Here is a 22,082-nt window from a genome sequence, read left to right on the forward strand (position 1 = left end):
TTCCTTCCTTCCTTTCTCCCTCCCTCCCTCCCTCCCTCCCTCCTTCTCTTTCTCTCTTTCTTTCTTTTGAGATAGGCTCTCCCTCTGTCATCCAGGCCGGAGAGTGGTGGCACGATCATGGCTCACTATGGCCTTCACCTCCCAGGCTCAAACGATCCTCCCAGCTTAGCCTCCTGAGTAGCTGGGACTACAGGCATATGCCACAATGCCTGGCTAATTAAAAAAAAAATTTTGTAGAGGCAGGGCCTCACCATGTTGCCCAGGCTGGTCTTGAACTTCTGGACGCAAGCTATCCTCCTGCCTCGGCCTCCCAAGTGCTGGCATTATAGGCATGAGCCACTGTGCCTGGCCTGGATTTTCTTTTTAAAGAGACTAATATGAAATTTTCAGGGGAGAATCTCCTGATTATTCAATACGGCCAATAAAATCAATTTTTTATTTTTTATTTTATTTTTATTTTTTGAGATGGAATTTTGCTCTGTTACCCAGCCTGGAGTGCAATGGTGTGATCTCGGTTCACTGCAACCTCCATCTCCCAGGTTCAAGTGATTCTTGTGCTTCAGCCTCCTGAGTAGCTGGGATTACAGGTGCCCGCCACCATGCCAGGCTAATTTTTGTAGTTTTCATAGAGACGGGGTTTCACCATGTTGGCCAGGCTGGTCTCAAACTCCTGACCTCAGGTGCTCTGCCCTCCTTGGCCTCCCAAAGTACTAGGATTACAGGTGTGAACCACACACCCAGCTTTTTATTTTTAAATTTTTTAAAAAGCTTTTATTTTAGCTTTAGGCGTACATATGTGGGTTTGTTCTGTAGATAAATTGTGAGTCACGGGGGTCTGATGTACCTATTATTTCGTCGCCCAGGTAATAAGCATAGTGACTCATAGATAGGTTTTTGATTCCCACCCTCCTCCCGGCCTCCACCCTCTAGTAGATTCCAGTGTCTGTTGTTCTCTTCTTTGTGTTTAATTTTTAAAATAAACACTTGGGTGAACCCCCACACAAAGGTGTGGCTGGGTTCCGTCTAGGGGTTACCAGGTCTAGACTTCTGATTTAGTCACTTAGCACAGATTATTGCTGTCCTAATGATTGTCTCTGTAAAAAAAATTAATTTTTGAAAACTGTCCTATTTCCTTCAAGGACCTTAATTACTTTGTCAAGAACACCTTATTCATAGCCAGTTCAAGTGATTCCTGCTTCATTCACAACCGCCTGCTCTGTGCTTCTTCCTCACAGAGTGTCCCAAGGGCCCTGACATCCTGGTGGTCCTGCTGTCAGTGATGGGGGCCATTCTACTCATCGGCCTTGCCACTCTGCTCATCTGGAAGCTCCTCATCACTATCCACGACCGAAAAGAGTTTGCTAAATTTGAGGAAGAACGCGCCAGAGCAAAATGGGACACAGTAAGAGATTGGGCTGGGCTTTTTCTAAAAAGTCATTGGTCTGAGGCTCTTATGTGGAAGCAACAGATGCTTTGGGTGGTCAGGTTCAGCCAGCACCACCGTCTTTCTGTTATCCTCTGTTCTGGAAACGGGGAGAGATGGTCTCACTATCCCTTTGTCCTTCAGCTTCCTTCAGCCGCTTAGAAATAGTGGCAGGATGTCATTCCACCTCATTCTATTCTTTCTCCTCAAATAAATAGTTACTTCCAGGTTGGGCCTGGTGGCTCGTGCCTGGTGGCTCGTGCCTGTAATCCCAGCACTTTGGGAGGCCATAGTGGGCAGATCTCTTGAGCTCAGGAGTTCGAGACCATCCTGGGCAACATGGTGAAACCCCGTCTCTATTAATAATACAAAAATTAGCCGGGTGTGGTGGTGCACACCTGTAATCCCAGCTATTCGGGAGGCTGAAGCAGGAGAATTGCTTGAACCATTAGGTGGAGGTTGTAGTGAGCAGAGATCACACCCTTCTCTGGCTGACAGAGCAGGACTCTATCTCAAAAAAATAAATAAAATTAAAATAAAATAAAATAAAATAAAAAGTTACTTCCAAATCAGACTTTACTCTTTTATCCTGATTTATTCCAATTAAATAAGCATTTACTGAGAACTTTCTATATACTTAATCTTACTCTATTCTCTTTTGGCTCTTCTTTCACATTTCAACTTTTTTCCTAGACCCTCTAAATGGCTGTTTGACTCCCCAAATGTCCAGGGTTAGGCTGCAAGTTTGTTCCCATTTGATGTTGACCCCAGAGCTTTATACTCAAGGGTCCCAAGAAACTGAGATGTTTCTGTTAGAACAGTGTGCAACATCCTGTACCTATGAGGCCCACAGGAATGTGCTTCTTTCTTTTTTTTTGGAGATAGGGTCTTGCTCTTCACCCAGGCTGGAGTGCAGCGATCTTGGCTCACTGCAACCTTGGCCTCCCAGGTTCAAGTGATTCTCCTAGCCTCAGCCTCCTGAGTAACTGGGATTATAGGTGCCAGCCACCGCACCCGGCTACTTTTTGTATTTTTAGTAGAGACAGGGTTTCACCATGTTGGCCAGGCTGGTCTCGAACTCCTGACCTCATGATCACCTGCCTCAGCCTCCCAAAGTGCTAGGATTCCAGGCATGAGCCACCATACCTGGCCAAGAATGTGTTTCTTGAAGCCACCATTAAGGACTACTAGACCGTATAGGATTTGTTACTTTCTGTTGGAAAATAGTTTGGGAAACCTAGTGAGGGTCTTTTTCCTGATAATGTGACAGTTTGTGGATAGTGCTTTCTCTTTCTCTCCTCTTCCCTCCCCTCCCCTCTCCTCCCCTTCCTTTTTCCTTCCCTCCCCTTCCCTTCCTCCCCTCCTCTCCTTTTCTTTCCCTTCCCTTCCCTCCTTCCTTCTTTTTTTGAGACAGGGTCTCATTCTGTCATCCATGCTGGAATGCAATGGTGCCATCATGGCTCAGTGCAGCTTCAATCTCCTGGGCTCAAGTGATCTTCCTACTTTGGCCCCTAAAAGTGCTGGGATTATAGGCATAAACCACCATGCCTGGCCATGGTTAGTACTTGGCCAGATTAGATGAAAACAAATTAATAATTATTTGAGCAAAAGCTTTCCTCTGTGTTCTGAATTCCACCTGCTACATTTCTGTCCTTGTCCACATCTCCCATCACTGTCACGGGTAATGGAAAATAGGAGAAGGGCAAAAGAGAGGGGGACATGGGGTGAAATAGGAGAAGTTCTATCCCTGAATGCTGTGGGATCACTGAAGAGTGCTAGGCTGAATTTAGCTCCTTAGAAATAGTGGCAGGGAACAGGTGTGGTGGCTCACGCCTATAATTCCAGCACTTTGGGAGGCTGAGGCAGGTGGATCGCTTGAGCTCAGGAGTTTGAGACCAGCCTGGGCAACATGACGAAACCCCATCTCTACAAAAAAATGTAAAAAGTAGCCAGACATGGTGGTGTGTGCTTATAGTCCCAGCTACTTGGGAGGCTGAGGTGGGAGGATATCTTAAGTCAGGGGAGGTGGAGGTTTCAGTAAGCCGAGATTGTGCCACTGCACGCCAGCCTGGGCAACAAAATGAGACCCTGTCTAAAATAATAATAATAATAATAAGAAGAAATGGTGGCAGGATGGCATTCTACCTCATCTCCTCCTGTTATTTCCTATCGATTCCCATGCCAAGAACTAAAGTGTGAGTAAAATGAACATTATTCTGTTTCATCGATGGTGTATTCCAGGGAAGGGTGCCTTGGGAAAACTTCTGAGATGAATTTTAAACATTCAGGGTAGGGAAGGACTGAGGAAGTCACTGTAAGATGCTTTTCTGTTTCCTCCACAGGCCAACAACCCACTGTATAAAGAGGCCACGTCTACCTTCACCAATATCACCTACCGGGGCACTTAATGATAAGCAGTCATCCTCAGATCATTATCAGCCTGTGCCACGATTGCAGTAGTCTCTACCATCATGTTTACAGAGGACAGTATTTGTGGGGAGGGATTTGGGGCTCAGAGTGGGGTGGGTTGGGAGAATGTCAGTATGTGGAAGTGTGGGTCTGTGTGTGTGTGTGTGTCTGTGTGTTGTGTGTGGGAGTGTGTAATTTAAAATTGTGATGTGTCCTGATAAGCCGAGCTCCTTAGCCTTTGTCCCCAGAATGCCTCCTGCAGGGGATTCTTCCTGCTTAGCTTGAGGGTGACTATGGAGCTGAGCAGGTGTTCTTCATTACCTCAGTGAGAAGCCAGCTTTCCTCATCAGGCCATTGTCCCTGAAGAGAAGGGCAGGGCTGAGACCTCTCATTTCAGAGGAAGGGACGCCAAACCTTGGCTCTACCCTGAGTTCATAAGTTTATGGTTCTTGGGCCTGACTCTCAGCAGCTATAGTAGGAACTGCTGTGCTTGGCAGCCCAGGTCATCTGTACTTCTGCCTCCTTTCCCCTCCCTCAGGCTGAAGGAGGAGTCAAGGAGAGCTGAACTATCAGAGCTGCCTGTGCCTTTTGCCATCCCCTCAACCCAGCTATGGTTCTCTGGCAAGGGAAGTCCTTGCAACCTAATTCTTTGACCTGTAGGGAGTGAGGATGTCTGGGCCACTCAGGGTCATTCATGGCCTGGGGGATGTACCAGCATCTCCCAGTTCGTAATCACAACCCTTCAGATTTGCCTTATTGTCAGCTCTACTCTGGAGGTTTGTTTAGAAGAAGTGTGTCACCCTTAGGCCAGCACCATCTCTTTACCTCCTAATTCCACACCCTCACTGCTGTAGACATTTGCTATGAGCTGGGGATGTCTCTCATGACCAAATGCTTTTCCTCAAAGGGAGAGAGTGCTATTGTAGAGCCAGAGGTCTGGCCCTACCCTTCCAGCCTTCTGTCCCTCATTCATAGCACCTCCACACACCCAGCCCTGTGCCTTGGCGTGCTGTATCCACCCATGGGGCTGATTGTATTTACCTACTACCTCTTGGCTGCCCTGTGAAGGAATTATTCCCATGAGTTGGCTGGGAATAAGTGCCAGGATGGAATGATGGGTCAGTTGTACCAGCATGTGTGGCCTGTTCTTCTATGGGTTGGACAACCTCATTTTAACTCAGTCTTTAATCTGAGAGGCCACAGTGCAATTTTATTTTATTTTTCTCATGATGAGGTTTTCTTAACCTAAAGGAATATGTACATAAACATGCTTGCATTATGTTTGTAAATTTATATGATGGCAAAGAAGGAGAGCATAGGAAGCCACACAGACTTGGGCAGGGTACAGAGACTCCCACTTGGCATCATTCACAGCAAGTCACTGGCCAGTGGCTGGATCTGTGAGGGGCTCTCTCATGATAGCAGGCTATAGGGATAGATGTATGGACACATTGGACCCTTCCTGAGGAAGAGGGACTGTTCTTTTGTCTCAGAAAAGCAGTGGCTCCATTGGTGTTGACATACGTCCAACATTAAAAGCCACCCCCAAATGCCCAAGAGAAAAAGAAAGCCTTATCAACAGTTGTTCCATGAGCAGAAAACAGGAGTTCTGATCTCAGTGTTGCAGCTAAATAATCTTTAACTCTAATTAAGGCAAGTCACTTTCTTCTTCTTAAGGCTGTTTTCTAGTTTGAGAAATGGGTTTTGAGCAGCCAGTCTTGAAGGTCTCTTTCAGTATCAACATTCTAAGATGCTGGGACTTACTGTGGCATCAAATGTGTGATCAAGATTCTGTGGGATATTGATACTGTGTGTGTTTTTAGTTGGGAGATCTGAGACACCTGGCTTTGGCAAGAGCAGATGTCATTCCATATCACCTTTCTCAATGAAAGTCTCATTCTATCCTCTCTCCAAACCCCTTTTCCAACATTTGTTGATAGTTACATCTCTCCTGATGTAGCACTTAAGCTTCATTTAGCTATTATTTCTTTCTTCACTTTGCACACATTTGCAGCCACATATTAGGGAAGAGGAATCCATAAGTAGCTGAAATATCTATTCTGTATTCTTGTGTTAACATTGAGAATAAGCCTTGGAATTGGATATGGGGCAATGACTGAGCCTTGTCTCACCCATGGATTACTCCTTACTGTAGGGAATGGGAATGTGGTAGAGGCATAAATAGGGGACGGGGAGGGATAGTCATGGATCCAAGAAGTCTAGAACTTAGTTATCACCTTCAGCTACTAAGACAGAGTCCATGAGAATGTTAATGGGACATTTTCTTTAGATAACATGTTTTATATGAAGAAACTGTATCAAAGCGGGGAAGAAAATGTATTTAAAGGGTGAATCAAATCAGGAATCTTGCCTGAGCCACTGGAATGAAGTTCACAGATCTTGAAGACCAGTACTATTTGTCAATATGTGGGGATAACCAGTAGCTGCATTCATGAGGTAGCAAATAGCAGTTTTGGCCTGTGGGGTGAACAGTTAAACAGTGTTCTGGCATCAGATAATACAGCACAAAGGGATTGTGTCTAGCTCTTTTGGAGAAAATTTATGTCTAGTCCCAGGATCTGTGGACAATAATGGGAAACTGAATATTCCTGACAAGTTGCCATATTAGGAGTCAGTTCTTTACTTCTCTGATATTCCTAGGTCATCCATGATTTTTTTTTTTTTCTAAATTTGAGACGAAGCCTTGTTCTTGTTGCCTAGGCTGGAATGCAATGGTACGATCTCAGCTCACTGCAACCTCTGCCTCTCGGGTTCAAGCGATTCTCCTGCCTCAGCCTCCCCAGTAGCTGGGATTACAGGCACCTGCCACCATGACTGGCTAATTTTTGTAGTTTTAGTAGAGACGGGGTTTCCCCATGTTGGCCAGTCTGGTCTCGAACTCCTGACCTCAGGCGATCTGCCCTCCTCAGCCTCCCACAGTGCTGGGCTTACAGGCATGCACCACCATGCCCAGCTGGTCATCCATGATTTTAATGTGTGGGTCCAAAGGCCTCTTTTTCTTTGTTAAGTATTCCTGGTTGAAATTTCTTAAGTGCCTTCCTGACTTCCTAACCTTACCTTCTCTGTTTGGGTTTGTACAACAGTGAATTAAATGTACTTTCCAAAAAGAATTAGCCTAAGGCTGCCCAGTGCTTCCTGTGTTGTTATTTCTGTTTCCTTTGGATGAAAAGAATAAGTGTCATTGACTCAGAAATGATTATTTTAGAACAAGCATATTTCCAAATGTAACAGAATGATGACTACTATGGGTACAGAATCCAGAGCTTCTCTTCATATATACTTTTTTTTTTTTTTTTTTGAGACGGAGTCTCGCTCTGTCACCCAGGCTGGAGTGCAGTGGGTGCGATCTCGGCTCACTGCAACCTCTGCCTCCTGGGCTCAAGAGATTCTCCTGCCTCAGCCTCCTGAGTAGCTGGGATTACAGGTGCCTACCACTATGCCTGGCAAATTTTGTATTTTTATTTATTTATTTTTGAGATGGAGTCTTGCTCCGTTGCCCAGGCTGGAGGGCAGTAGTGTGATCCCTGCTCACTGCAACATCTGCCTCTGGGGCTCAAGCGATTCTCCCGCCTAAGCCTCCTGAGTAGCTGGGATTACAGGCGTGCACCACCACATCCAGCTAATGTTTGTATTTTTACTAAAGACGGGGTTTCACCATGTTGGCCAGGATAGTCACGAATTCCTGACCTCAACTGATCCGCCAGCCTTGGCTTCCCAAAGTGCTGGGATTATAGGTGTGAGCCACTAGGCCCAGCACTTTTTAGGCTTAATATTTTTTAAATGAGTAGGTTATTAGTGTTCTAAGAGTTTGAGTTTTTTTTTTTTTTTTTTAATTGGGTATTATTTAGGAACTTGTGCAACCTCAAAAGAACAGACTGCCAGTGTAGCCTAGATTTTGTTTGTAGGAAGCATAAATGGATAAAATAATAGCTTAATGGCAAATTATTTACAGGACCATTTAAATGCCTAAATTTGATCTAAGGCAGTGGTTGTCAAAGTGTGGTCCCAAGACCAGCAACATCATTATCAGCTAGAAATGTGTTAGGAATGAAAATTGACAGGCCCCACCCCACAGCTGCTGAATCAGAAAATCTGGGAGCCGGGAGCCATGATCTGGTTTAAGAAGCCTTCCAGGTGATTCTAATTCATGCTCAAGTTTAAGAACAACTGATTTAAGGAGTCAGATATTTAGCCTTCTGGTCTAGAAAAAACTTTATAGTAAGGCAGCTCAGTTACTCTATACAGTTAATGGCAAACCTTGACTGACATACTCAGAAGATGAAATATCCACCCACACAAAATGAAAATCTACTTTGACCCATTTTCTAGGTTAAATGATCTTGGGCGTCTTGGTTTCACTCATGACCACAAATTCCCATGAAAAACTGAAAGAATAGAATCCTGGGGAAAAACTAACAGAATACTTTTTATGTGTACCAAGACGCAAGCAAGGAAATATTCTTACAGAATTTATTCACAGCCGAGATGGGATCAAAATCTTAATTGTTAACATTATCATCCTATAGGATGCTAGAATAATACTTAGAATTTGTTACTTTACTTTTGGCTATTTAAAATTTATTGAGCATCAACAGTGTGGGACTGAAGTACTTTATAGAACACAACATAATCTTTGTCTTCGAGTCTTTTTTTTTTTTAATTTTTTTTTTTTTTTTTTTTTGCAGACAGGGTCTCATTTTGTTGCCAGAGTGCAGTGGCACCATCATAGTCACTGCAGCCTTGACCTCCCAAGCTCAAGTGATTCTTCTGTCTTGGCCTCCCAAAGTGTTGGGACTACAGGCACATGCCACCATACTCGGCTAATTAAAAACATATTTTTTGTAGAGATGAGGTCTCACTATATTGCTCAGGCTGGTCTCAAACTCCTGAGCTCAAGCAATCCTTCCACCTTGACCTCCCAAAGTACTGGAATTACAAGCATGAGCTACGGTGCCTGGCCCGAGTCTTAAATTCCTAACATAATGTACATTTTTTGAGCATAATACAATACATGACATCATTAAGAGATTACGTGAACATAGACTGAGACCTTTTATGGTGAAATCTTGTGAGATTCACTATGTTTTATTTATGTCTTGGTAATTGCTGACTAAATGTTTGGATGAAAATAGAGGATCTTATGTAAAATGAGATGAAAAGCTGTATGTCAAGCCACATTTGTAATCCTTTAACTCTTGGCTTTGATAGTCCAAACTCTATAGTAACAGAGCCATCTAATGATCACTGGGACCAATTACAAGCAGATTGCCTGGGAATTACTCAATTTTCACAATGATATAATGGAACCATAACGTATGCTCTGCAAATAAGCCATTTAAAAATCATTACTATTTGGTTTTATAAGACAATATATTTATGGAAGTATCTATTCCTAATTTGTTTTAGTTTGATTAAAACATGCAAGGAGGCAGTCTTAGAAGCTTGTGATTAGGGTTAAGTATATCATTACATAAAAATTTAAAAATCCAGTTAATGTGGCTACCTAAGAATGGTTTGCATGTGAAAAGAAAATGAAGAGGTCAGGAACATGACTGCCTTCCTTGAGGCTGCTAACGTTATAATAAAGCCCCTCCAACACCTTGCATAAAGGAAACACTTTCTTTTTTTTTCTTTTTTTTTTTTTTTTGAGACGGAGTCTCGCTCTTATCGCCCAGGCTGGAGTGCAGTGGCCGGATCTCAGCTCACTGCAAGCTCCGCCTCCCGGGTTCCCGCCATTCTCCTGCCTCAGCCTCCCGAGTAGCTGGGACTACAGGCGCCCGCCACCTTGCCCGGCTAGTTTTTTTTGTATTTTTTTTTTTTTTTTTAGTAGAGACGGGGTTTCACGGTGTTAGCCAGGATGGTCTCGATCTCCTGACCTCGTGATCCACCCGTCTCGGCCTCCCAAAGTGCTGGGATTACAGGCTTGAGCCACCGCGCCCGGCCAAAGGAAACACTTTCATCCGCTATGTATTTTCTGACACACCAAAGACTGCTCACAGAAAGCACCATTTAGAACATTTTGGAGCCTTTAAACAAAATGTCCATTGTAAATTATTCTTTAGCAGTGTCCCCAATAAGAACTTGTGAGGAAAAAGTTTCACAATTGATTTCATTTTAGTTTAGTAATTGGATTTTCCAATGACTCATACAGAATTGGCATGATTCTTTGGAGAGATCACAGTGATGATGTGTAACTATCACTTTGGTGGCCAATGGAAATACTTTGTTAAGAAATCGGAAAAAAATGTTGATGGGTGTGTGCTGGACTTTGCTTTTCCTGACCCTTACACTCACCATTGTGACAGAGATTGCTGATTGTGTCCAGTATGTTTTCTCCTTCTCACATAATATTAGAACTTCTGCTGTTTAGTTGGGCACATGGTTGCCCAGGATAAATATTATTCTCTTATTATTAATAAGCAAATTTAGTAAAGTTGCTGGATACAAAGTTAGCATGCAAAAATCTTGTAGCTACATGTGCCATGTCCATCTCATAGACAATGAGATGTAAATGAAAGAAGTGTATGCAACTTCCAATAAATGCTGTTTAAGGGAAGGAACATGCTTTTCTCCATTTCCTTCATCTTGTAGGCTGGAATGCAGAGTTAATACCTAGAAGTTAAGTAGCTCTCATAGCTCAATATGTGACCTTGGGGACTGTATTATTTTATTTATTTTTAATTTTTTTTTAAGGCGGTGAGGTCTTGCTATGTTGCCCAGGTTGGACTCGAACTCCTGAGTTCAAGCAATGCTCCCACCTCAACCTCCCCAAGTAGCTGGGACTACAGGTGCATGCCACCATGCCCAGTGGGGATTGTATTACTTATCTGTTGCTGCTTAAGAAATTACTCCACAATTTAGTAGCTTAAAACAACAACATTATCTTGCTGTTTCTGTGGTCAGGAATTTAGGAATGGCTTAGCTGGGTGGTTCTGGCTCAGAGACTCTCATGAGGTTGAAGTCAAACTGTTGGCCAGGGCTGTAGTCAGCTGAAGGCTAAAAAGGGCTGGAGAATCCTTTTCTAAGATGGCTTACTCACATGGCTGTTGGCAGGAGGCATCAATTCCATGCTGGCTATTGGCATAGGCCTTAGTTCCTCACCACTTGGACATCGCTATAGGACTGCTTGAGTGTCCACATGACTTGTCAGCTAGTTTCTCCCAGAGGGAGTAATCCAAGAGAGAATAGGGAGGAAGCCACAATTTTTTTTATGACTTAGTTTTGTAAGTGTCACACCATAATTTCTGCCATAAACTATTCATTAGAAGTAGCTCACTAAATCCAGCCAACATTCAAGAGGAGAGGAATAGATGCCACCTCTTGAAGGGAGAAGCATTGTGTACAGAATCATTTCCCCCCAAAGACAGCCACATCCCCATCTCCAGAACCTGTGAATATGTTACCTTACATGGAACAAACAACTTTGTTGACATAATTAATGATCTTTAGATGAGGCAATCATCCTGGATTATCTGGGGAGGCTCAATGTAATCGCAAGTGTCCTTACAAGAGGGGGTCAGGCTGGGCGTGGTCGCTCATGCCTGTAATCCCAGGACTTTGGGAGGCTGAGGTGGTTGGATCACTTGAGGCTATGAGTTTGAGACCAGCCTGGCCAACATGGCGAAACCCTGTCTCTACTAAAAATACAAAAAAATTAGCTGGGCGTGGTGGCACGCACCTGTAATCCCAACTACTTGCGAGGTCCAGGCATGAGAATTGCTTGAACCCAGGAGGCAAAGGTTACAGTGAGCCAAGATTGCGCCACAACACTCCAGCCTGGATGGCAGAGTAATACTCTGTCTCTAAATAAATAAATAAATAAAAATAAAAATAAAAGAGGGAGTTAGGAGGGCCAGAGTGAGAGTGAATGGAAGTGGGTCAGACTGATATGGCCATAAGTCAAGGAATGTATACAGCCCACAGAAGTTGGAAAAGGCAAAGAATGGATTCTCCTCCACAGCCTCAATAAGGAATGTAGCCTTTGATTTTAACGGTGTAAGGCTCATTTTGTACTTCTGGCCTCCAGAAATTTGGGATAATAAATTTGTGCTATTTAAGCCACTAAGTTTGTGGTAATTTGTTACCACAGCATAGGAAATTAATACAAATATCAAAGTGTTTGTGGACATATTTTAAGACTACCCCAGGCCACCCTCTGATAACAAATTATTTATAGTTCTCCCACATGCAAAATAAACTTACCCCTTCTAAGGCCCCAGAGTGTTATCCCATTATAGCATCAATTCAAAGTTCAGAATCTTATCCTCTATATCAGGGAAGATGAGACTTCTTGGTTGTAATTCCTTAAATATAGCTACTCAGGTACATGCCTTTCAATCTGAAGTTCTGTGAACAAAAAGAAAAAGGTCATATGCTCCTTTCCCCACAGCAACCGATGTAAAATGGCAGGGGCAGAGAGATAACTGCTATAGACACTCCTGTACCAACAGGTGGAAAACAAGGTGCACAGAAGTCACTGGTTCATAGCAATTCTGAAATCCATTTGAGTATAGGTTTGTAGTTCTACATTCAAAGTCTGGGAATAACTCCCTATGGCTTTTGGTTCCATCCTCTGGGCTGTTGGTTTTATCCTCTAAGTCATCCTTTTTTTGTGTGAAAGGGAGATGTGTTTGGACATAAATAGTTTTCTTAGCCTGCTTCCTGTTTGTAGAAATGTGTTTGTAGAAAGGGTCCAAAGACCCCTTTCTTTTTTGTACTCTCTTTCAGGTCAAGCTGACAGTATTTCTGACAATACAATTCTCTTAAAACGATTTTTGAATCTACTGTGAATCTTACTGGGTTTTAGTCCAGGAGACAAAAGTCATGGCAGCAAATACCTTTGAGATACATCTTTTTCTACCTTGGGCTTCTGCTGAAGGACAAAGATCTTAAGTTTCTTAGAAGTCCTATTGTTTGAATGAGAGGACCTGTGAGCCATATTCTTAAAATCTTTTTTTCTGAGACGGAGTCTTACTCTGTCACCCAGGCTGGAGTGCAGTGGCGAGATCTTGGGTCACCACAATCTCTGCCTTCCGGGTTCAAGCAATTCTCCTGCCTCAGCCTCCCAAGTTGCTGGTATTACAGGCACCTGCCACCATGCTCGGCTAATTTTTGTTTGCGTTTTTGTAGAGATGAGGTTTCACCATGTTGGCCAGGCTGGTCTTCAACTCCTGACCTCAGGTGATCCACCCGCCTTGGCCTCTCAAAGTGTTGGGATTACAGGTGTGAGCCACTGCACCCAGCCACTCTTAAAATCTTTAGGGGGTCTTTTGCCTGATTGAACAGTACTCTGAGGTACCACCCGTAAACACAACAGGCATGGGGAGTGGGAAAGTGGGGGATGGAGGGTGGATTGAGGGGTATTTACAAAAATAAAAGACATAGTCTCAGCACTCAGATGTTTCAGAATCTTTGGGGAGACAAACTATATACATTTAAAAAGCACTAAAGAATTACAGGTCATATCCCTAATGAGTATAGATACAAAAATCCTCAACAAAATACTAGCATACTGACTTCAACAATACAGTCAAAGAATAATTCACATGATCAAGTGGGATTTATCCCTGGGATGCAAAGATGGTTCAACATATGGGAATCTATAAATGTGATATACCACATACACAAAAATCATATGATCATTTCAATAGATACCTAAAAAACATTTGACAAAATTAAACATCTTTTCATGATGAAAATTCTCAACAAATTAGGTACAGAAGAAACGTACCTCAATACAATAAAGGCCATATATGACAAGCCTACAGCTAACATTCTCAACAGTGAAACGTTGAAGGCATTTCCTTTAAGATCAGGAACAAGAAAAGGATGCCCACTCTCACCACTTTTTTTTTTTTTTTTTCAACATAGCACTGGAAGTTCTAGTCAGAATAATTAAGCAAGAGAAATTAAAGGCATCTTAATAGGAAAGGAAATGTTGGAATTTTCTTTGTCAATAATATGATCTTATATATAGAAAACCCAAAAGACTCCACCAAAAAAAAAAAAAAAACTGTTAGAACTAATACATTCAGTAAATTGCTGTACACAGTCAACACACAAAAATCAGCAACATTTCAGCAACAACAAATCCAAAAAAGAAATGAAGAAAATAATTCTACTTACATGAGCAAAAACCAAAACTGAAACAAAAAAGGTGTACATTTAACCAAGAAAGTGAAAGATCTTTACACTAAAAACTAAAAAACACGGATGAAAGAAATTAGAAAAAACACAAATAAACGAAAAGACATCCCATGTTCTTGGATTGGAATAATTAATATAATTAAAATGCCCATGCTACTCAAAGCAATTTATAGATTCAATACAATTCCTATCAAAATTCCAGAGTTATTTTTCATGGAAATAAAAAAATCCTAAAATTCATATGGAACCGTAAAAGATCCCAAATAACCAAAGCAATCTTGAGCAAAAAGAACAAAGCTGGGCCAGGCGCGGTGGCTCATGCCTGTAATCCCAGTACTTTGGGAGGCTGAGGTGGGCAGATCATGAGGTCAGGAGTTCAAGACCAGCCTGGCTAACATGGTAAAAAACCCCGTCTCTACTAATAATACAAAAAAATTGGCTAGGCATGGTGGTGCACACCTCTAGTCCCAGCTACTTGGGAGGGTGAGGCAGGAGAATCACTTGAACCCAGGAGGCAGAGGTTGCAGTGAGCTGAGATTGTGCCACTGCACTCCAGCCTGAGAGACAGAGCCAGACTCCATCTCAAAAAAAAAAAAAAGAAAAAGAAAAAAAAAAAAAAAAAAAAAGAACCAAGCTGAAGGCATCACAGTACCTGACTTTAAAATAAACAAAGTTATAGTAATGAAAACAGCATGATATTCCATAAAAACAGATACATTGGCCAATATAACATACTAGAGAGTCCAGAATTTACAGACAATTGAATTTTGATAAGGAGCCAAGAACACTCAATGGGGAAAGGAATCTCTTCGATAAACACTGTTGGGAAACCATATATCCATGTGTAGAAAAATGAAATTGGACCCTTATCTCACACCGTACACAAAAGTCAAAATGGATTAAAGACTTACATGTAAGACTGGAACTACTAGAAGAAAACATAGGGGGAAAGCTACTAGAAGAAAAAATAGAAGAAAGCCACTAGAAGAAAACATAGGGGGAAAGCTCCACTACATTGGTCTGGGCATGTTTTTTGGACATGACCTCAAAAACACAGGTGAGAAAATAAAAAATAAACACATAGGATTACATGAAACTAAAAACTTCTGCACATCAAAGGAAACAGTTAACAGAGTGAAGAGACAACCCACTGAATGGGAGAAAATATTTACAAATCATACATCTGACAAGGGATTAATATCCAAGATATACAAGAAACTCAGTAGCAAGAAAGCAAATAACCTAATTTTAAAAATAGGCAAATAATCTGAACAGACTTTTTTTTTTTTTTTTAATTTTTTTTTTTTGTAGAGATGAGGCCTCACTATGTTGCCCATGCTGGTCTCAGACTCTTGGGTTGGAGCAGTTTTCCTATCTTGGCCTCCCAAAGTGCTGAGATTATGGGTGTGAGCCACCATGCCAGCCTGACACAGCCATTCTTAAAAGAAGACATACAAATGGCCAACAGGTTTGTGAAAAAAAACCAAAAAAACTATTATTAGGGAAATGCAAAATAAAATTACAATATCACCTCACACCTGTCAGCATGGCTATTCAGCTGGGTGTAGTGGCTCACACCTATAATCTCAGTACTTTGGGAAGCTGAGGTGGGCAGATTACTTGAGGGTCAGGAGTTTGAGACCAGCCTGGCCAACATGGTGAAACCCCATCTCTACTAAAAATACAGAAATTAGCCAAGTGTGGTGGCACATGCTTGTAATCCAAGCTACTTGGGAGGCCGAGGCAGGAAGATCGCTTGAACCCAGGAATAGAGGTTGCAGTGATCTGAGATTGCGCCACTGCACTCCAGCCTGGGCAACAGAGTGACTCTTTAAAAAAAAAAAAAAAAAAGGTTATTATCAAAATGATGAAAAATAATGTGTTGGTGAGGATGTGGAGAAAACTTTTACACTGTTGGTATTATTACAGCCATTATGGAAAACTATACGGAGGTTTCCCAAAAAATTAAAAATAGAACTATCATATGATCCAGCGACACCATTTCTGGATATATAGTGAGTAACTGAAATCAGTATGTCAAAGACTTATTTGCACTTCCATGTTCATTTCAGCATTATGCACAATCACTGAGATAATGGAATCAACCTGTGTCCATCAATGGATGAATGGATAAAGAAAATGTGGTAAACATATACAATGGATACTATTCAGCCTTAAAAAAGAATTTGTCATTTGTGACAACATGAATGAACTTGGAGGACATACTAAGTGAAAAAAGCCAGGCACACACAGAAAGACACATACCACATGATCTCACTTATATGTGGAATCTTAAAACGTCAAACTCATATAAGTAGACAGTAGAGTAGTGCTTAGAGGCTGGGAAGGGACGGGGCGGGTCGGAGATGCAGGATGGGGAGATGCTGTTCAAAGGGTACAAGGTTTAGTCAGGCAAAAGCAGCAAGTTTCTGAGATCTATTGCATAGTGTGGTGACTATAGCTAATAATAATATATCGTATATCTCAAAACTGCTAAGAGTAAATTTCAAATGTCTCACCATAAAAAACGTTAAATGAGGTGATGGGTATGTTAAGCTTGACTTAGTCATTTCATATTATATACATATATTAAAATACCACATTGTACCCCATTAAATATTTACAATTATGATTTGTCTATATATTTAATAAATAAAAATCAAAATAAAATATTAAAGAATGCCTACAAAGCAAGGTTTAAGATATAAATGAACACAGTAGTATCACAGAAGGGATTAAATATTGTAACATTTATTGAGCACTACGTATATAGTTTTGAACTCCCACAACCCTGGAAGAATGAGAAAATCGAGACTCAGCATAAATATTTTGCCCAACTGCATACAATAAATACATAGGAAAAACAAACACACAGAATAAAACCAAACCCACCAAATTATCTCTCTCAAAAGGAAACGACAGTCTCCTGAAAGGCAACCCGAGACAAATTTCAGCAAAGCCGTGGGACACATGGCCTTCGAGCTGCTGTCCATTATTGAGTAGCAGAAGCCTGGAAGGATGGAATGTTTTAGAAGAAAGGGGTCCGGGGTCGGGGTGTTCAAAGGAGGGACTTAAGATAAAATTGAACTGGGGTCAGACCATGGCGGGATAGCGCACCGGAGAATGCACAGCGATTAAGGAAGAGTGGCGAGCGGGTGGCAAGGATGGAGGGCGGAGTCGAGGCCGGGGCTGCGGGAGGAAAGCGCACGGACAGGAGCCCCCGCCGCTCGAGTGCAGCGCCCGGCGGCCAGCCTCGTGAGGTCACAGGCCCTTATGAGGTGGGGCAGGCGGGCGCGGCCGCAGCGCCTTCCAGTCGGCGGGGAGGCGGTGTTGAGTTCAGCCGCTCCCCCACGGCCCCAGAGCCCCTGGGCGGTGGCGGTGGCCGTGTCCGTGACAGCACCGGCTCCACGGCGGCAAGGGTCCTGGGCCTGCTCCGACCGGGGCGCTCGGTGGGCGGAACGTCGGGATCGGTCAGGTGACCACAGGGGCGGGGCCGCGCTGCGCGGGAGGCTGAGAAGGCTGCAGAGCTAGAGCCGCGCCTCCCGAGGGGCCCCAGGGGCTGACCGCAGAGAGCGCGGGGGCCTCGAGCCAAGACGGAGGGAGGGCAGCTCGGGCCGGTAGTGGGACCCTCGGGGGACAAAGGTGGGGAGGGGAGGCGAGACCCGCTGAGGAGTTGGGAGGGGAGCCTTCGAGGTGGAGAGTGGAGAATGCAGTAGGGTGCGAGGGAGGAAGGAGAACAGTGGTGGGGCTGGGTGAAGGAAGGTTCCAGAAAGGAACAGTGAGGGGACCGAGTGGGACAAAGGGGCAGAGTGAAGGGTGACTGGGACTGATCAGGTGTTTCCTCAGAAATGGTGGTCGTTGTAGAAGGCTGGTGGTCCCGGGGGTTGGGTCACTTCCCTGCTCCTTCAGCGTGAGGCAGAGACCTCTATTAGGGCACCCATTTCCATCTTGCGGGTCTTTCGCGCACTAGCTTACAGGTCCTCTTTCTTCCGGTAGAAGTCGCTGGCTTCATAAGGGCAGGGTCTATGGGAAGCCACCTCAACGTGGGTTCTTGGAAGAGGTGGAGGTTCACTCAATATTTGTTACACAAATATGAAAACAGGGTGACGAGTGTTTGAACGTTCGTGAATGGCAGTAGCTGCAATGGAGTTGTGTATGCAGTTGGTGTTAATGACGTTTTCAGTCCCTGTAGCGAGGGAAAAGCGAGCGAGTGGGGCGGCTTGTGAGGGAAATGTGGCATGAGAGGAAAGAGGAAAGTATTTTGTGAAGGGATGTCATACAGAGTCACACTTCAGTGAAGGCGCCTTTGTTTTTCTCATCTTAAACCGTCACAGCCTCATTTTCCCCTCAGTTACTAACTTATTTCTCTTAATAGCATAACTCTCTCTCTCTCTCTCTCTCTATTTGTTGTTGTTGTTGTTCATTGCTGTATTCCTAGAGCCTGGGAGAGAACCTAGTTCATACTAAGCATGCAGACATATACGTTGAATTCATGGATAGAAAGGTGAATGGATAGATGACTGGAGAAGAGGGATACGACTTCCTCCATTTCTCTTGATTTGTTCCTGCAAATTCACAGATAGAAGATAGGATTGAAACAGCTGAGAAACAATTATATTGTCAGAGTTACAGGGAATAGACTTTCTAAGTTAATTTTTTCTTTTAAGTTTAGAGAGGCTTATGAGGGACCTGATTCATCCAGCAAATTAAGACCTGCCAACTTTTTGATAATCTGGTCAACAAATTACAGAACAATTGTTCCTTTCAAGATTTATTCAAAACGTGTCAACTCGGCTTAATTAAGCACTCTGATGATTTAAGAACTCTTGGTGAGCGGCTGGGCGCGGTGGCTCACGCCTGTAATCCCAGCACTTTGGAAGGCCCAGACGGGCAGATCACGAGGTCAAGAGATCGAGACCATCCCGGCTAACACGGTGAAACCCCGTCTCTACTAAAAATATAAAAAAATTAGCCGGGTGTGGTGGCGGGCGCCTGTAGTCCCAGCTACTCGGGAGGCTGAGGCAGGAGGATGGCTAGTACCCGGGAGGCGGAGCTTGCAGGTGAGCCGAGATCAAGCCACTGCACTCCAGCCTGGGCGACAGAGGGAGACTCCGTCTCAAAAAAAAAAAAAAAAAAAAAAAAAACAACAAAAAACAAGAACTCTTGATGAGTAGCTTAGTAGGAAGGGAATTTGTTCATTCATCCCTCTCTCCCTCTCTTTTCCCCTCCCTCCATCCCTTCCCTCCTTTCCTTTACTCTTTCCTTCATTGTGTATATACCATTGTATTTGATGCTATGAGAAATAATTTTAAGAATGATAAGTTACCAGTCCCAGTTCTTTGTAAATTTGGCTATAGTTGGTATAGGAGCTATACATATGAAAATTAAATACAAATACAAGGCAAATGATTAATGTCAGTTAAATAGTGAAGACAAGAATAGTGAAGACATTAAGTGCTATGCACAGTAGTTTAGAGGTAAAGATTCAACTGGTTGGAGAAGATCTAGAAGAGATTACATAGGATGGGTTACTGTGGAGACCTGCATGTTTTTCAGATATTTTCTGAGATGGGTAGTTTCAATGTGCTTCTATTTTATTTTAACATATTTTGAATTCCAGGAATGTTGGACATATCACATTGAAAAATAATGACTATTAACATATGTCAGAAATAAATAAAAATGATTTTAAGTACTCTGTCTTTGTTAGAATATTAACACTTGCAGCTAAACTTTACAAGAAAAAGATGATTATAACTAGCAATGTAATATAATGTAATATGGCTGGCACTGTGATAAATTAGCTCATCCAATGTAACTCAGATGTAAGTTGAAAATGTGAAAATTTGAGGAATTTCTAAGTGTTGGTTATCACTTTTGCATAATGTGATAGTCTTTGGTTTGAAGTGAGGCCACACCATCTTTTCTTTCTTTTTGTTTTTGATACAGTCTTGCACCCAGGTTGGAGTGCAGTGGTGTGATCTTGGCCCACTGCAATCTCTGCCTCCCGGCTTCAAGCAGTTCTGTGCCTCAGCCTCCTGGGTAGCTGGGATTATAGGCGCGTGCCACCACGCTCGGCTAATTTTTGTATTTTTAGTGGAGATGGGGTTTCATCATCTTGGCCAGGCTGGTCTTGAACTCCTGATCTCGTGATCCATCTGCCTTGGCCTCCCAAAGTGCTGGGATTACAGGTGTGAGTCACCATCCCTGGCCTTTTTTTTTTTTTTTTTGAGACGGTCTGGCTGTATATCCCAGGCTGGAGTGCAGGGGTGCGATCTTGGCTCACTGCAATCTCCAGCTCCTGGATTCAAGCGATTCTCCTGCCTCAGCCTCCTGAGTAGCTGGGATTACAGGCGCATGTCACCACGCCCACCTAATTGATTTGTATTTTTAATAGAGACAGAGTTTCACCATGTTGGCCAGGATGGTCTCGATCTCTTGACCTCGTGATCTGCCCGCCTCAGCCTCCCAAAGTGCTGGGATTACAGATGTGAGCCACCGCACCCAGCCTACACCATCTTTTGTTTGCAGTAGCATTGTTTTGAGAGGCAATGTTCTATGGGACTGAAGACCACAGGCTTGGAGTTAAATTGTCTGAATTCAAATTCTATCTCCACTATTTGCTGGCTGTGTGATCTTGGGAAACTTGATCTCTTCAAGTCTTTATCATATTTAGCACACAGGAAGCATGCAGTAACATGGGTGATTACTACTGTCTTAGCAGTTCTGCTTTTCAGGGTTTATTTAAATAAACAGATGTACTTGGATTTCTCTGCTTTGTATGCCATTTGAAACTGGACTTCTCCTCATACCACAAAAGATAAAATTAAGGAACTGGATGATCTGTGATTTATAGTCTACTAACTGCTTTTTCTAGTGTTTGCCCACATATCTGTTGGTGAAATACTGTGTATCATACCCCAAGTCAGTGTTACATTGAAGAGATAACTTCAGGTAGATAAATATAATTGCGTAAGTGTCCTAAACAAGCATATGATTTTTTCTTTCTCTTTTTTTTTGGCAGGAAATCCTTTTGTACTATTGCTCATTCATACTTGTTCATCAAAGCCTGGAGTCCTTAAGGACAGAATTTACCTCTAAACAGAAAGATGGAAACTAACATACATTTATTCTGCCAGGTATTTATTTAAAACAGTTTCTAAAGATTTCTTCTTTTTAAAATTAGTTTATATTACCTCATATTCATAATCAGTAAGCAAATTCATAGAGTAATAGTTATAAGGAACTGGCGGAATAACTGAGATGACTTTTGAGTCTTTTTAGTGAACATATGTTGAACTCCCATCCCAACAACCCGTATAATACTGAGAGATCTTCTGTGGTGTACAATGAGAGTATTTTGGTGGATAATTTTTGTGGAGATCAAAAGGGTTATAAACTTACACGAGAGGTTGTAGATAATGTAATTAATGATGTGAGAGTATAACCAAAAAATAATGTAGAGGACATCAGATTTCTTTAGCCCTCTTATCTGTGCTTCAGATTTTTATGCCCTTCTGTCTTTTTAGATGTCTCCGACTTTTTTTTTTTTTTTGTGCTAGTATTCTGTCAAATAAGACAAATTTTTTCAAATAAAAACAAATCTGGACTTAGTAAGCAGAGACTTTACTCAAAATAATTATTGCAAGGGAAGAAAGGGACTATTGAAATTGGAAGAGGAGGAGGACTATTGCAATGGGAAGAATGCTGTGACTGTAAGATCTGCGGGTGTCTCAAGGGTTGGGCAGGAGTTTTCTTTTATAGAGAGAGGCTGGAAAGAACCAGGTGTGGGGAAACGGGATGAAACAGTAGAATGATTAGATAAGTAGATTGGAGAGTATTTTATCATGAAGTCAGTCTATTTTGTTCTGATTATCAGTGGGGATAAAACAATTCAGCTAATAATTTATGACGCAAAGAAAGGGAATTTTGAGGGGGTGTGTCTGGCATTGTCATGAGTAAACAAGGCGGGCATTCCAGAGTCTTACCTAAGTCATATGGGGAGGGGTGGTTTGCAGTAAGCCATTTTCCAGAACACAAAAGGGTGGGGGGATTCCTTTAACCCTCACTGTTTTCTGGGAGT

At 42.6% G+C, this 22,082-nt stretch overlaps 2 protein-coding genes and 1 long non-coding RNA gene across 5 annotated transcripts in view; 2 read left to right on the forward strand and 1 right to left on the reverse strand.

Annotated features, from left to right (window-relative positions):
- The window catches only part of ITGB3 (integrin subunit beta 3), a 59,409-nt gene extending 52,449 nt beyond the window's left edge, over window positions 1-6,960 (forward strand). For both annotated transcript variants that reach the window (XM_026448067.2, XM_026448068.2), the window contains exons 14-15: window positions 1,236-1,402; window positions 3,766-6,960. In XM_026448067.2, coding sequence (XP_026303852.1) covers window positions 1,236-1,402; window positions 3,766-3,831 — 233 coding nt within the window. In that variant the 3' untranslated portion in view covers window positions 3,832-6,960. The remainder of the gene's footprint in view (window positions 1-1,235; window positions 1,403-3,765) is intronic.
- LOC113219900 overlaps window positions 1-17,247 on the reverse strand; it is a 20,232-nt gene extending 2,985 nt beyond the window's left edge. Inside the window, exons 1-2 of the long non-coding RNA XR_003306884.1 lie at window positions 17,071-17,247; window positions 12,056-12,199 (exon numbers count right to left, since the gene is read on the reverse strand). This is a non-coding gene — a long non-coding RNA (uncharacterized LOC113219900). The remainder of the gene's footprint in view (window positions 1-12,055; window positions 12,200-17,070) is intronic.
- A 150-nt stretch (window positions 17,248-17,397) lies between these two features.
- EFCAB13 (EF-hand calcium binding domain 13) overlaps window positions 17,398-22,082 on the forward strand; it is a 130,727-nt gene continuing 126,042 nt past the window's right edge. The window contains exons 1-4 of one of the 2 annotated variants that reach the window (XM_026448066.2): window positions 17,497-17,616; window positions 17,996-18,065; window positions 18,667-18,828; window positions 21,024-21,138. In XM_026448066.2, the coding sequence (XP_026303851.1) occupies window positions 21,109-21,138 (30 nt within the window). In that variant the 5' untranslated portion in view covers window positions 17,497-17,616; window positions 17,996-18,065; window positions 18,667-18,828; window positions 21,024-21,108. Of the gene's footprint in view, window positions 17,475-17,496; window positions 17,617-17,995; window positions 18,066-18,666; window positions 18,829-21,023; window positions 21,139-22,082 lie in introns of those variants that run through there. The other variant, XM_026448065.1, reaches the window with a different exon arrangement.

The sequence above is a fragment of the Piliocolobus tephrosceles genome, chromosome 16 (assembly GCF_002776525.5).
Source record: "Piliocolobus tephrosceles isolate RC106 chromosome 16, ASM277652v3, whole genome shotgun sequence".
Classification (NCBI taxonomy): Eukaryota; Metazoa; Chordata; class Mammalia; order Primates; family Cercopithecidae; genus Piliocolobus; species Piliocolobus tephrosceles.